This window comes from Tasmannia lanceolata, unplaced genomic scaffold (genome assembly GCF_043159265.1).
Source record: "Tasmannia lanceolata isolate RefF3 unplaced genomic scaffold, GAP_Taslan_0.1 ptg000023l, whole genome shotgun sequence".
NCBI classification, from domain to species: domain Eukaryota; kingdom Viridiplantae; phylum Streptophyta; class Magnoliopsida; order Canellales; family Winteraceae; genus Tasmannia; species Tasmannia lanceolata.
Genome location: NW_027518700.1, coordinates 27,226,295 through 27,242,222, shown reverse-complemented (window position 1 = coordinate 27,242,222; position 15,928 = coordinate 27,226,295). Strand labels below are relative to the sequence as shown.

Genomic DNA, 15,928 nt, shown 5'->3' with positions numbered 1-15,928 from the left:
AGGTGTTTTATTCCTTTTTCGGTATTTCCAAGATGGTTATTATTCCCTTGGATTGTTTAGTCTTAACCCCCTTAGCCTTGAGAGTGTCAGAAGAATTTCTGCTGGCGCTTACTCAGACTTTGGAGTAATGCCTCAGAAGAAATGAAAGTCTTGCTGGCTTTCAGAGGTTTTGTCTATTATGAAGTCACTGCCATGACCAAATCGCCTTTTCAGGTTTTCGATTTGGTGGACCGCATGTCTTAATTTTTGCCTGGACTGTCTGCCCTTGCAGATTTTCCATCCAGCAGGTTCAGCACCCTAATTTTTGCCTAAGCCGCCCTTTCGAGTTTTCAGCTTAGCGGGCGAATGACCATAACTTTTGCCTAGACCGCCCTTACAGGTTTTCAGTCTAGCGGGTCTAAGACTCCATCATTTGTTCTTTCTCTTTCTGTTTTTCTACAAACCTGGGCCTAAGTACACCAGAAGGACTTTTAGGTAGGCTTGGGTTCAAACAGGTTACACATTGGTAAGTTTTCATGTATTTGACCAAATCTGGCCCTCCAGACTGCCTACGTATCCCCAAAGAAATGGGAACCAGGTCTGCGTAGTTCGCCCATTTGGGTTTTAAAAATTGCTTGTTTTCTTTCTTTTTTTTTGTTTTTGAAGATTTGAAAGATTTGAAGGATTTGACCGAACCCGAATTGATCAGGCTACCTACGTACCCTGTAAAGAGGGATCAGGTCATGACGTAGTTCAGGCCTAATATCTTTTATGACGCAAGTCATAAAAGATGCCCCTGGTTCGAGTTTATCAAAGAAAGAATGTTTTCGTTTATAGGCTCAAAAGTGTTTGCAAAGGATTTTTGACTTTGAGGTAGTTGGCTTTTAAGCTCTGATCGATCAAAGACGGCCTCCTAGTGTATCTAAGCATAATACTTCTTTAGTTGGTCCAGGTCTGTAGGTTCTGTTAATTTTTCTCCATTTTCATTGAGGAGTCTAACGACTTTTCCAGGCAGGACTTCATCAACAATGTAAGGACCAGACCAGTTTGGTCTGAACTTCCCTCTGGGATCAAACACTGGTGCCCGGTAAGACTTCAAGACGAGATCTCCTGGCTTCAACTCTCGGACTTTGACTTTCTTATTGAAGGCCCTTTCGATTCTTCTCTGATACCCTTGGATATGATACAAGGCTCTCAGCCTCTTTTCATTTATCATCTGCAATTCTTGATGTCTGGCTCTGGCCCACTCAGACTCTGGCAGATTCGCTTCCATCATAACTCTTAGGGACGGGATTCTCACTTCAACAGGGAGGACTGCTTCCATTCCATACACTAGAGAGTATGGAGTTACACCTGTAGAGGATCTGATTGATGTCCTGTAAGCCCACAAAGCAAAAGGAAGTTTGTTCGACCAGTCTTTATAAGTCTCAGTCATCTTACTGATTATGACCTTGATGTTCTTATTCGCTGCCTCTACAGCCCCATTTGTCTGTGGTCTGTAAGGAGATGACTTGTGATGCTTGATTTTGAACTCTTCGCATAGGTGCACTACCTCCTTCTTGAAGTGAGATCCATTATCAGAAATCAATTCATGAGGTACTCCATATCTGCAAATAATATTCGCACGAATGAACTTCGCAACAGTATTGGAAGTTATGGAAGCATATGAAGTAGCTTCTATCCACTTCGTGAAATAATCAATGGCCACCAAGATGTACTCGTGTCGACTTGACGATTTAGGATAGACTTTGCCAATGATATCGATCCCCCATACTGAGAATGGCCATGGTGAGGTCATAGAGTGCAACTCTGATGGAGGCACATGAATAAGATTCGCATAGACTTGGCATTTATGACATTTCTTCACAAATGCGAAGCAGTCTGCTTCCATTGTGGGCCAATAGAAACCAAGTCTAAGGATTTTCCTTGACAACATTTTACCGTTCATGTGAGGGCCACAAACACCTTCATGTGTTTGCTCAATGAGCTCTGCAGCCTGATCTTCATCAATACACAGAAGCTGTATTCCGTCAAATGACCTTCTGTACAATTCTTCACCACAGATGATGAAGTTGGCAGCAAACTTCTGAAGAGTCTTCCTCTCTTTGTTGGAAGCCTCAGGCGGATGCCCCTTGCCTGTAATGATATTTCGAATGTCTATGTACCACGGCTTTCCATCTGGACACCTGGCTGATATTTCTATCGTATTCACATGTGCGGGAGCCCATTGCAACCTCACAGCTAAAGGTTGAACCTCCATTGTCGTAGAAATGTCTAACATTGACGCCAGAGTAGCCAGAGCATCAACAACGTGATTTCTTGTTCTCGACAGATGAGTAAAGGTGACATTCCTGAACTTCTCGACCAGAGATGCAAGATAAGTGTGATATGAGATCAACCTTGCCTCTTTTGTTTTCCAATCCCCATTTATTTGACAAATGATCAGGATTGAATCTTCAAACACATCTATATCTTGAATTCGCAAAGCCAAAGCCGCCTCAAGTCGTGCGATGCATGCTTCATATTCAGCCATGTTATTGGTGCATTTAAACTGCAACTTAATGGATATCGGAATGTACTCTTTCTTTGGAGATACCAAAACTGCCCCTATTCCTTGACCATGATTATTGACAGCTCCGTCAAAGTACATAAGCCACTTGGAACTCAGAGTCTCTTCTTCAATGTCCATGATTTCTTCATTAGGAAAATCGGCCTTCAGAAAAGTATTCTCTTCAACAGGAGCATCAGCCAGCTGCTCAGCGATTACCCGTCCCTTAATTGATTTCTGAGTGACATAAATGATGTCAAATTCAGACAACAATAACAACCATCTGGCTGTTCTCCCAGTAAGAGCAGATTTTTCGAACAAATACTTCAACGGATCCATCCGTGAGAGCAGAAATATTTTATTCGACAACAGGTATTGTCTAAGCCTTTGAGTCGCCCAAACCAATGCTAAACACGTCTTTTCCAAAACGGTGTATTTGATTTCATACTCTAGCATTTTCTTGCTGATGTAGTATACGGGTTTTTCTTTCTTAGACCCTGTATCTTGCTGAGCAAGCATACAACCCATCGCTGTATCTGTGATGGACAAATACATCAACAATGGTTGGCCAGGAATGACTGGGGATAGGACAGGAGGCAAGGACAAGCACTGCTTGACTTTTTCAAATGCTTCCTGACATTCTTCATTCCATTTCTTGGAAGAATTCTTCTTTAATAACTTGAAGATGGGTTCACACGTCATAGTTAAATGAGATATAAATCTCCTCAAGTATTGCACTTTGCCAAGGAATCCACGAATCTGCTTTTCTGTCTTTGGTGGTTGCATTTCTTGGATTGCCTTGATCTTTTGAGGATCCACTTCAATTCCTCTCTCGCTGACCATGAATCCGAGCAACTTTCCTGATGTGACCCCAAATACACATTTATTTGGGTTCAAGCGAAGTTGAAACTTTTGGATTCGCTCGAAGAATTTTCTTAAAGCGATTGTATGCTCCGGCCGAGTTTTTCCTTTGAAAATCATGTCATCTACATAGACCTCGACTTCCTTATGAATCATGTCATGAAGAAGAGTAGTCGCATCTCTCTGATAGGTGGCTCCAGCATTCTTGAGACCAAATGGCATCACTCTGTAGCAATATGTCCCCCACTGAGTAATAAATGCCGTCTTCATCATGTCTTCAGGTGCCATTTTGATCTGGTTATACCCTGAGAATCCATCCATAAAGGATAAGAGTGCATGTCCAGCGGTATTGTCAACCAGGATATCAATATTCGGAAGCGGAAAGTCATCTTTTGGACTTGCCTTGTTCAAATCTCTGAAATCGACACACATCCTGACTTTCCCGTCCTTCTTGGGCACCGGTACAATATTTGCAAGCCATTCAGGGTACTCAACTACTTCGATGAATTTCACTTCTAGTAGTTTCTTAACCTCATCATGAACTTTCAATTCCCATTCCGTTTTAAGTTTCCAGAGTTTTTGCTTCTTCGGCTTGATGCCAGGGATTAGAGGTAATTTGTGTTGGACAATGTCCTCACTCAATCCCGGCATGTCGTCGTAAGACCAAGCAAAAACCTCCTTAAACTCTTTTAGCAAGGTGATTAATTCTTCGCGCTCCTCAGGACATAAAATTTTGCCAATTCGTATTTCCCGAATTAAGGTTTCATCACCTATATTTACAGTTTCAATTTCCTCTTCAAGTGGTTTAGCTCGATGACTTTCCTCTTGTTGAATCATATGTTTGATTTCAAGGGGAGTGTCATCGGCTTCCTCATTAGAGGGGGAGTCTTGATTATCATTATTAGTTACTTGATCAGGTTTAGAAGCAGAATCAGGAGAAGAGACAAGTACAGGAATATAAGCAAAAGAGTCTTTTATTTCATCAGAATCAATGATTACATCAGATGACTCGCCCACATCAGGCGTTACAGACTCTGAAACAGAATGAAAAAATAAGTCGACATCAGTATCGACATAATGGGAAACATGTACATACAAAGAATCAACAAGGATGTCCTCAAATTCGGACTCGACGCCACCAAGAATAGACTTGTCACCCACTTCAGAGGTAGACACGACCTCTACAGTACCTGCATCAAAAGAAAAGTTAGAAATGACAGACTCTGGGACGGACTCAGAAACTTACACAAATTTTGAAACGACTGGCTCTTTTGAAGGGACTGGACTATACTGAAGGACTACGTGGGGTATAACCTGTGAGGTCCAGTTATCCAGAGGTCCCTCGGCTGGGGTGATATAGTCTTGCGGGTTCACAAAAGGTGCGTCTCTTCCAATCATAGCAATGACTGGTGCCTCGACCTGAAACAGGGAATCTAGGAGTTCTGGCTCAAAGTTCTCAACCCAGTCTGAGTCTGGTTCCTCTGTCACTACTGCCTCTGTAATCTTCTTACTGTAAAAATCTGCTGGCAGCTCATCTGCGAAGAAGATCTCAAGACCCGGCAGCTTTACCCCGCTCTCGTCATACCATGGCTCTGAGAAACCGTAATAAGGGCAATCAGCTCCCTCTTTTCGGAATCTGCCATTCATGATCTTGCTGAACGGTCCCATGGGAAACTCTAAGCCTCTGCGGCGACATTCGGCCCATTTGAACATGTAGGATTTCATTTCCTGCACCTCCTTGCGAGTCGGCTTGTATCCCAACCCAAACAATCCGTCAGATGCTTTCAACTCTGGCCGCTCAGTCGGACCTTGCATATTCTTTCCCAGACCCGCCCCTGGGAGATATCCAAATCGGCGCATCATCTTGACTACCCGGGTATTGGTGCTAGAGAGAAACATAATTTCTTCACTCATAGCTTCTTTCATAGTGATAGCTGAAACTTCTACTGAAAATCCTGTCAGACTGATATCTCTTGTGTTTTCAGTAACAAGCTCTTGAGATATTTGTCCGACTTCTGGCTCGGGATCTCCCTTGACTGTGATCACCCGGTTGTTTCGAATGAATTTCAGTTTTTGATGAAGTGTAGAAGGGATAACTCCAACCTTGTACAGCCAAGGTCGACCAAGCAAGAGACAAAAAGAAGTCTTGATATCCAATATCTGAAATTCAATGTCAAAGGTTTCTCCTCCGATGACAATCTCAGTAGCCAATGTTCCAATAACATCTCTTCGGGTTCCATCATATGCCAGTATACCTTGCTCAGACGGTATGAAGTCTTCAGGACCAAACCCCATAGTAGTGGCAGTGCTCAAAGGACACACGTTCAAAGCTGATCCATTGTCTACCAATACTTCGGAAACTTTCTTCCTGTTGCACAGAAGGGTAATTTTTAAAGGACGAGTATGATCTTTTCCTTCTGCAGGCAAGTCTTCATCTGAGAAAGATAAGGCTTTTGAAGCCTTGGTCATGGCCACCAAACCGACCAACTCATCAGGAGTAATCTCAACTGATACTTGGGATGAGTTCAACTCATGAAGTACGACCTGTCTGTGCTTCGGCGATGCCATCAGTAAGCCCCAGATAGAAACATTAGCTTGTGTCTTCTTGAGCTGATTCAACAAGTTGTCTTCTTCTTCATCAAGCCTCTGTTTCTGTTTCTGACTGTCAACCCCCCTTGCAACCTCAGCGGGATTATCAACTCTAAGTTCAGCCGGCTTGAAGACTCGTCCACCCCGTGTGACGTGGCGGAGCTCATCGCACTGATCATTCAGGAGCAAAAGATCTTCATCTTCTATCTTAAGGATGTATGGGGTTTTTATCTCTTCTTCCTCATCATCACTCACCCTTAAGACGTACAGAGATTCGGATTCTTTCTCCTCATCCTCACACTGGAAATCGTATGACTGGTTTGATGGCCCAGCCACATCAGGATTGTTCCAGGATAATACATATGGCTTTTCTGTTTCTGCCCACTGATCTTCTTCTTCAAATTTCCAAACATAATTTCCTTCAGATTCAATTGCGCATATGAAGGAAGCAGGATCGATAACAGACTCTTCAGCGCAAATGACATTGACTGAAGGTGGAGGCGGCATTACATGTGTCGGAAGGGGGTTTCTGGTTACATTTGGTAACTCGATTGACAGCTCTTTCCTATCGATCATATTCTGTATTTGGTGTTTCAAAGCTAAACACCTATCAGTGATGTGACCCGTGTTACGATGATAATCACAGAACTGATCCTCTCTCCCGGATCTCGGCAACGGGTTGGGAGGAGGCTTAATGTCAAGTAGCTTGATCTTTTTGTCCTTCAACAGCTTTTTCAAAGCTACAGACAAAGAATATGGAAGGGGATCAAAGTGACGAGGAGGCTTCTGCTCCATCAGCGGCCTTCTCACTTCAGTGATTGCCCTGGGTGGAGGTCTGACATAATTGACATTATGTACTTCCTTCGGCGCCATCACAGGTCGCTTCCCCTCTCGGACATCAGATGGAATTCTTGATCTCAGGCCTTTAGCCAATGCATCTTCTATCTGGGTTCCAGTCTTAATGAGATGGTTGAAATCGAGGAAATACTGGATAGCCATATGATGATAATATTGCAGCGACAGATTTTTCACCACAATTTTAATTTGCTCCTCATCTGACAGACGATGAGTCATTTGCGCGGCTTTCCTTCTCCATCTGCGGATGAAGGAAGTAAAGGTGTCATTGTGGCCCTGCTTCAAAGCCTTCAGATCTCTTTTGGTAACATCTATTCCCTCTTCCATAGAAAATTGTTCCACGAACCTATTACCAATGTCTTCTAAGGTTCGGATCTCTTCGGACTTCAGGCTCAAAAACCACTTCTTAGCCACTCCGATTAGGGATCGAGGGAATAAGAGAGCAACCTGCTCTGGAGAGAGACTGTGCTGCTGCAGAAGCGGAAGCACTGACATCAGATGGCTTCTAGGACACCCTGTCCCATCATACCTATCCATGTCTGGTACTTTAAATCTAGGAGGCAGTGTGACTCCCGGATATATCATAAAATCTGCCATGTTCAACTTTTTCGGGCCTTGGAATTTTATGTTTTCCATCTCTCGGGCCAACATATCCATTCTGTCCGTTATCGGTTTGTCCTCATTAGCTCTCTCCAGATGAGGGAGACAATTATCTCCTGCATACTGCCCATCCTCGAAATCGTCTTCGACATTCAAAACAGCAGGCCGGGCCATTGCAGGAGGGGGAGGAGGTAAAATTGAAGGGTGCTGAGCCACATGCTCTTTGGAGGTGGACTCTCTGTCATTTTTCAGACGGGTTATCTCCTCATTCATATTCTTCATCTGTTGGAGCATAGTCTTCATCATCTCACTCATCTCTGCCAAAGCAACTCCAGATTCAGCCATCTGTTCAGGAGTAAATTGGACGGGCAAAGGGATTTCCTGAAGATTGGAGAAAGGTAATGCAGGGGAGGTAAAAGAAATTGGTGAAGAAGAAAAACGACTCAGCCTGGAATCAACGGACTGACGGGACCAGGTTGATTTTGAAACGAGGATTTTCTTAGGGGCAATGGCTGCTCAATCAAGAATCCTGATATGGAAATATAAACACTTGATTAAATTTTTGATAATCGAGATAAACTATTCTGATCAAACAGTAACAAGAGAAACAGAAACACACTTTCATTAAAAAATTCAAATTGTGATTACAACGGATGAAAAATATTAATCTCTAATCACAACTGGATAAACAGACTGACAAAAATGGGAAATGCAGAAATCAGAATAACAAAAACATGATATGGATCTTTAAGGCTCCTCAATTTGAGCTCTTCTGCTTGCGGGCTCTTCCGATATTTCTCCACGTCGGACTTTGCGAGATAAACCAAACCTCTTTTCTATATTTTTGTTTCCCCAAGTAGCCACAATGGATCGGACGAGATCAGGAGTGAGATCTTCACAAAGAGGAGGGACTATGATTGCGGGAGGACATGTAATTCCCGTAATCTGATGGAGAAATCGCATGGGTGAATAAAAGGAAGATTTCTCGGTACCCATGAGATAAACAAACGGATGCGGGTAAGTGCTAGTAAAAACTTGAAAGCGTGAATGACTTACCCAACGAAACTGGCTTTCCTCTACATGCTGCAACCAATTGCGCCATTCATCGATGGACTGAGGTCGATTAGCTATTGGTTTCCATGTATGAAAATTCTTCAGGGTATACGGATTTTGGTTTTGTCGCTGAAGAATTTGAAGTTTTTCACCAAGCCAGACGTATAACAACTTGACACACCCACATAAATTGTCTTTGATCTCTTGGGAAGCAATAAGATCTAGTCCCAAGAAGGTCTCTGCTAACATGGTGGGGATTGGATTCCTCCCTTCGTTAATTTGGTCTACCACGGTTAACAGGTTAACGGAGCAACACGAGGGTTTTTCCGAATGACATATCGCGCAAAGACACTAAAAATCAAAGCATTGCGTCGACAATTCTGAAAACAAGAGTTAGTAGGATCGACGTTTTTTGAAAAAAGGGTAATGAGGTTTTGGACTTGCACACATGTATCCGTTAAGCATGGAAGAGCATCAACAGTTTGATTTTTGAATAGCTTGCAAAAAAGAGAATGAGGGGAATCTATATTCGAAGATCGTATCCAAAATCCCTCTGTTGGGAGTTCTAATAGAGCACACCAATCCTCGAATATAGGACAAAGCTCGAAAGATCCAAACCGAAAAACAAGAAGATTAGGATCCCAGGATCCAGCGGCTGCTTGGAGAAACTTCCAATTTATATCAGATACACTCAAATGATTGAAGGTACAGATGAACTTATCAGCCATATTCCTTTCCGAAGATTCTCGTGGAAGAGTCCTAATAGTCTCGCTTATCCAGCCTTTCAGCACATTATTCGCCATGATTTGACCTAAAAAAAGAATGGAATGGGGTAATTAGGGAATAGAGAATAACTTGGAATAGACAATGAATAAGGATGAACTTAACCATTAATCACAAGAAGGATATAATTGGCGACATCAAATGTTCCATTGATGATCAAAGATGATCAGAAATTCAGGGAAGAGACCACGGTCATAAAATGACAAAAGTAGATCATAGACCGGATCTAAATCTGGAAGATGGACGACAAAAATGTACGATCAAGAAGATCAATAATGATAGACTATAGTCATAGAGACAGCAAAAAGGCTATCGACCATATCTAAGACAAAACAAACAATCATTCGAGTAATGCATATATAATATGAATCTACAACGAAAGAATGGATGAATGAAGTTCGAACATTTGAAGGATAATAACAGTTGAAGGATAATAACAGGTAAAATTTATCATCACCGAGTCAAGGAATAAACCATAGCTATGAGTGTGACAGGTAGAAGCCACTAGCCGGGTTTAGATATGAGAGATGAATATACACGATGGACTGATTCAAGCGAGGAATCGCTACTAGAAAGTAGGTCCTGATCTTATAATCAAGAGATATATGGACAAGAATCTCAATGAATAGATCAAAGGATAGGCCACGACCATAAGAAAGGCAAGTAAAAGCCACTGGTCGGGTCTAGATCCGAAGAACGGACTGATATGACGACTGATTTGATTAGATAAGGAAGCATCACTAATGAGTAGGCTCTAATCTAATAATCAAAATATAGATATATACATATATATCATAACCAGGGGTACCAGCCCTAAATATAATCCTCCAGAGTCAAGACACTTGACTCAAGACAGACATGTGAGTGTACTAGGACTGCGTTGTAGCCACATACGGTGAGCTACAATAATCTATGGATAGGACATGGTTCCTAAATCTAGGCTCCAACATGTATAAGCAACACATGTTCGTCCTTATATGAATGCAATATATATATAAGCATATGCAGATCCTAATTGGATTTTACTAAATCAACAAATATATCCATGTACATAATATATGTAAAATGAAAGTAGAGCTCCGGACTCAATATATCGGGCACTATGCATATGATCCATACTTTAAGTATATAATACAAGTACCCCGAGTGTTATATACAGTATGCTTCATTGCTCACCGGCTGCTGTAAACACAAGTACACCGAGTGTTTACGACTGCAGCACTGGCGCATAGCTTGGAAATAAATACAACAGCACCAACAGGGTAATGACATCCCATGTGGCACCCACTGTATCTATCCCGTGGAGCCAATAATAGTAAAATCAATAAAAGAAAATAAAGAACAAAATGATGTATGCTGTGTAGTGTGTGAATCCTTTGTTTTAAACACTTATTTGGTGCCCCTGGATTCTAAGCGATTAAATTCCCATTTATAATGATTTTAGCCCAAAATTCTTCAAAGTTAAAAAAAATGGCATTTCAACAGAGTTAGGCAATATCTCGAAAGAGAAATCCCCAGCAGAGTCGCCAGCCTGTGGACCCCGATCCGAGAGAGGCGGCGGGGGACGTGTCCCCACGCGCAGTCTCAGGATCATCCACGTGAATGGAGAGCTCTACGAAGGAACTCTCGAAAGAATGTGCCCCTCACAGCATGAGTGACGATACAAAGATGAGATACCTCTCGATTCGGGGACTAACCTAGATTCGAGGCGTACCTTAAACAAAGAAGAGTCGTCATCCAAGGAAGTGGGCCTAGGATCCCATACTATGCTCTGTTGCAACGGATAACCAGAGATATAAAAGAAGGTTCGTGCCTGGTTACGAATTCGGAAGGTCTAAAGAGCACCTCATCCTCCTAAGTGCAAACACCTGGTCTCTTATGCCATTTACTTAATAATTTTGAAGAGTTTTGAGCGAAAGTCATATGAAATGGGAACGAATATCTCCGAGAAGATGTCTATCTAATCATGCATGTCTCGGAGATGAATAATAAGCACACATAAAAGAAATGAAAGAAGTGTCGCCTAATAATAGCTAGGTTATGAGTGTCATACCTAATTGGTGTTTGAGTTATGGTGTGCAAATACATGCATGTTACAGCTAAAGGTATAGGATCTGTACATGAAAGTAAGAAAACACAGCAAAACACACAACACAATTCAATTCTATACATGACTGGACAAAATGAGTCCTAACTCTAATGCGACCTGACTCGGACCAAGATGGCCGTCCATCTCAGCTGCTCTACGTATCCCGGCCTCGGAAAGAATCGGAGTCAACGTAGTTCGATGCCCTATTCCAAACTACTATGCCTAACCATCTAGAACCGCTATCCTAGACTCGATCTACTACACTCAACTGATTTTTTAAAGCTTTTTGTACGATTGCTTAAGTTTAGGTGAATTGTAATTTTCAGGACTCTCTATATGCATCCTCTATCTGGGTTCCCGTCTTGATGAGGTGATTGAAATCGAGGAAGTACTGGATAGCCATGTGATGGTAGTACTGTGGAGACAGATTCTTCACCACAATCTTAATCTAATCCTCATCTGACAGACGATGAGTCATCTGCGCAACTTTCCTTCTCCATCTACGGATGAAGGAAGTGAAGGTTTCATTGTGGCCTTGCTTCAAAGCTTTCAGGTCCCTCTTAGTAACATCTATTCCTTCTTCCATGGAAAATTGTTCCACGAACCTATTAGCAATATCTTTTAAGGTTCGGATCTCTTCGGATTTTAGGCTCAAAAACCATGTCTTAGCAGTTCCGACTAGAGATTTAGGGAACAGGAGAGAAACCTGCTCTGGAGATAGACCGTGCTGCTGTAGAAGCGGAAGAACAGACATTAAATGGCTTCTAGGACACCCCGTCCCATCATATTTATCCATATCTGGGCCTTGAAATTTTATATTTTCCATCTCCTCGGTCAGCCTGTCTAGTCTGTCTGTTATCACCTTGCCGTTATCAGCTCTATCCAGATGAGGGTGACAATTCTCTTCTACCTACTGCTCCTCATCAAAATCATCTTCAACGGTGAACACTGCATGTCTAGTCATCATAGAAGGCGGAGGAGGTATAACTGGGGGTTGCCGAGGTGCATGCTCTTTAGAAGTAGATTCTCTGTCATTTTTCAGCCTGACTATCTCCTCATTCATATTATTCATTTGTTGGAGCATAGTCTTCATCAACTCATTCATCTCGGCCAGAGCATTTGCAGATTCAGCCATTGGTTTAGGTGTAGGTAAAATGGGTGAAAGAGTTTGCTAAAAGTTTGAAGGCGGTAACAGCGGAGAAGTAAAAGAGGTGTGGTACCCGATCCCGCGAGAGGGGCGGGGCGCGAGCCGCCGCGCCTTCTCTCTTGGTCTCTCGTATCCACGCGATTGGCGTGTGTTTTTAATTGTTGATTGTAATTCGTCTTTTATGTGAACTTGGGATCACTAAGGCAATCCGAATTCCACACGAAAGAGACTGACAGAGTCGCCACCTAGATGTGGGATCTAGGACCCGTAATTAACCAGAAATCTAGACTCGCTACCTGGTTACGAGAATGGAAGGTATGGGGAGTTATCCACCACATGCACCATTCTTGCCCGATAATCGGTCTTCGATTCCAAAAGCTAACTCTTTTAAATTTATTTTAAATGGCTCATTCAACTCTATGTTAATGTGCGAACTAAGTGACATGCATCCTATGATCTAATTTCAATGTGAATCCTAAATGTGTATCTTGATTTATTAATTTGTCTGGATTCAATCTAAGTGAAAGTTCTCCTAAAATTCTAATTTCATGGAAAGTCCTAAGTGATTTGATTAAGCATTTACAAGAAAATTAATATACAAAACACCACAATTTGTTTGTGGTGCCGACTCGCGGGTGGTATGCCATCAGACATCCAAGCTGCCTACGTACCCAAGCCTCACTGGGATCAGAGTCGACGTAGTTCGGTGCACCTAAGCTAAGTTACATATGCCTAACTCAACTAAGACACCGACCTAGACGGGATTGACTGTTTCAACAGTTTTAAGAGAAGTTATTTAATTCAAGTTGAGGATTTTATTATCTTAGGATTTCATCGAAAATGCTATATGATTCTTATCTAAATGCAAGTTGTCCCTTAGACTAATGCAGGTTAGCCTACATCCTAGTTTACTAGGCTTGTCCTATGGAAAAGATCGGGTGACTAGTGTAACTAAACCTATGGCACGGTTGCTATACATAGCAAACGTCCGTGATGAGGCTGGACTCCTGACTCTAGGACTCCCTAAAACCTAGGACTCCCTAAAACTTAGGACACGACACGACACGACACCAGTGTTCCTAAATTGGGCTCTAAGGGTTCCTAAAGGAATTTTGAATCCACCGGCTCTTGGGAATCTCGAATTCTTTTGGGTTTGTGGAAACTTTTAGAGTTTTCTTGAAGCTTTTATTATCTGAAGGTATTTAGTGTGTTTGGTAGCTTTTAAAGTTGTTTATTTAGAAGGTTTTAGTTTCATTTGAAATTTTTAGTGGTCTTTTGGTTAATGGCTTTTAACGGATTTTTATCAGTGGATTTTAAATGGGTGAATTTTAGTTTTGTTAATTTTAGGTTGGATGTACTTTAGATTAATGTCTTTCGATTTTGGTTTGGAAAATGACGTTAACACAACCAAGTTTTGACAATTGCACAAATTCGACAAACCATTGACCATTAAAAGATCTGACAAATGCAGCCCACTAAAACTGTCGTAACTCTTTAACCGCTTGGCCAAATTCAACGTACAAACATGCGTTGGAAAGATCTTTTATAGGGCTACAACTTTGTAGTTCTCCATTGTTTGTAAATCTGTGATTTAGAGGTTCGAATTTGTGTTGCAAACAAAAGGACAGCAACATTAAACTGGAAATGCCTAAAGGTGTGCCGCAACCATTTTGGACTTAACTTTTTAACCGCTCGCTGTCTGATCTAGCACGAATACTCGTTGGAAACGGCACGAAAATATCTACTACTTTGTAGTTAACCATTTCCCACGATTCTGTTGTTTAGAGGTCGAAAAAATCTGTTTAAAGTCTAACAGCTAGCACTATGACGGGAATGATATTGGCACCCCCATGTTTTCTTTTGATAGTTCTTATTTTTTTAGTGATTAAAAGACGGTGAATATGAAAAATGGCTTGAATGTGCCTGAGATTAGATTCAAATGGGATGTTTGAAAAAGGGGTTGTTTTTATCTACTTGGCAAGGTGGGGTATGGATATTGGGTTCTTGAGATTGAGTGGGGGCTGTTGTTATCAAATTGGAGTGGGGGCTGTTGTTATCAATTGAAAGATGGAGGTTTTGTAAGCCAAATTAAATGGGTTTTGATAATTCATGTAAAATTCAAGTTTTCTTTCTTGTAAATGTTCAAAATTTTTAATGAATTGTTTTCCCAAAAGAAATCTAAATTCCCTAACAAGCCAATGATTTCAACATCCCATCGCAAATAGGTTCTAATGACCCTAACACATTAATTATATTTAGCATAAGTGAGAACATGACCAAGGCCAAACTAGTACAAAATTAAACATGACATCAACCAAAATATACGCAAAACAACACTCAATCCTACAAATATAGAAAAGAAAATAAAATTCCAAAAGACATACCTTTTTGTAGACGATATTCCATGCAAACTTATGGAGAAGAGGGATTTGGTCTAGAGAGAGGGCTTGAATTTTCTAAGAGAGGGGTTCTCTCCTCTTTTCTTTTTTTTCCTCCTTTTCTTTGGTGAGATGAGAGGGTATTTATAGGAGAATGGGATAGGAGGTTAGGTGAGGTTAGGTGAGGTTAGGTAAGGTTAGGTGAGGTTAGGTGATGTTAGGTGAGGTTAGGTGAGGTTAGGTGAGGTTTGGATGGTTATGATGGGAGGAGAGGTTAGGTGAGGTTAGGTGAGGTTTGAATGGTTAGGATGAGAGGAGAGGTTAGGTGGTTTTGGATGGTTAGACCCAGGTCATGATCTGCCATTGATCTAACGATTTACGGAAATCGGGTCTCGGAATGGAATCAGGGTCCGGGCTATGAAGTGACCCTAGCTTATTTTGTCCCGATTGATGATCCGTAAAGTCAGATCAAGATATTAATGACCTAAAACATATAAATCAATGATAGAGGGGGTTCTCACATGGATTTAACACACTAATTTATTTGTTGATTAAAACAAAACAAAATGGGGTGTCTACAGATGCCCCTCTTTGGTAGAGATGACGTAGTCATTGAATACCAAAGTTAAAAATGACAGAACCATTTTGCGTAGTTTTAATCGACAAAGGACTCTCTAGATACAACGCACCTTAACATAATGCAAAACCTTAGATGAAACCCTAGAACTTGAATAATAATAAAAACTCGATGCGGCGCCGTTCACAAACGGGCAATTAGAGAATGAGATATCATTTTCGAATGGATTCTGAAGGGAAAGGACAAAGATCGCTCTCAAACAGTTTTTAGAAGGAGATGAGACGCCGCTCACAAGCGGGTTCAACGAGGATAAGAAGCATTCCCAAATGGACTTGGATAATGAGGCACCGTTCACAAACGGCCTCAAGGAGGATAGAAAACCATTCACAAATGGACTCGAGAAAAGAGGCACCGTTCACAAACGGGCTCAAGGAGAAGACAAGACCATTCACAAATGGACTCGAGAAAT

General features: G+C 41.6%; 1 protein-coding gene across 3 annotated transcripts; it reads right to left on the bottom strand.

Annotated features, from left to right (window-relative positions):
- Window positions 1–4,352: 4,352 nt before the first annotated feature.
- On the bottom strand, window positions 4,353–14,990 carry LOC143856462 (uncharacterized). 3 transcript variants are annotated; one of them, XM_077366690.1, is made up of 3 exons: window positions 14,889–14,990; window positions 4,703–7,961; window positions 4,353–4,578 (listed from the first exon to the last, which is right to left on the bottom strand). In XM_077366690.1, the coding sequence occupies exons 2-3, from the start codon at window positions 7,775–7,777 to the stop codon at window positions 4,570–4,572; spliced, it is 3,084 nt and encodes a 1,027-aa protein (XP_077222805.1). In that variant the 5' UTR covers window positions 7,778–7,961; window positions 14,889–14,990; the 3' UTR covers window positions 4,353–4,569. The 3 variants fall into 3 exon arrangements, 2 of the variants coding, with proteins under 2 accessions (XP_077222805.1, XP_077222804.1); XR_013238211.1 differs by lacking the exons at window positions 4,353–4,578; window positions 4,703–7,961 and adding exons at window positions 8,035–8,377; window positions 8,489–9,296; XM_077366689.1 differs by lacking the exon at window positions 4,353–4,578 and having other exon boundaries at window positions 4,624–7,961.
- Window positions 14,991–15,928: the final 938 nt, after the last annotated feature.

Coding starts and splice junctions, on each gene's coding strand:
- LOC143856462 (XM_077366689.1), bottom strand. CDS start 7,777: ATGGCTGAATCTGGAGTTGCTTTGGCAGAGATGAGTGAGATGATGAAG.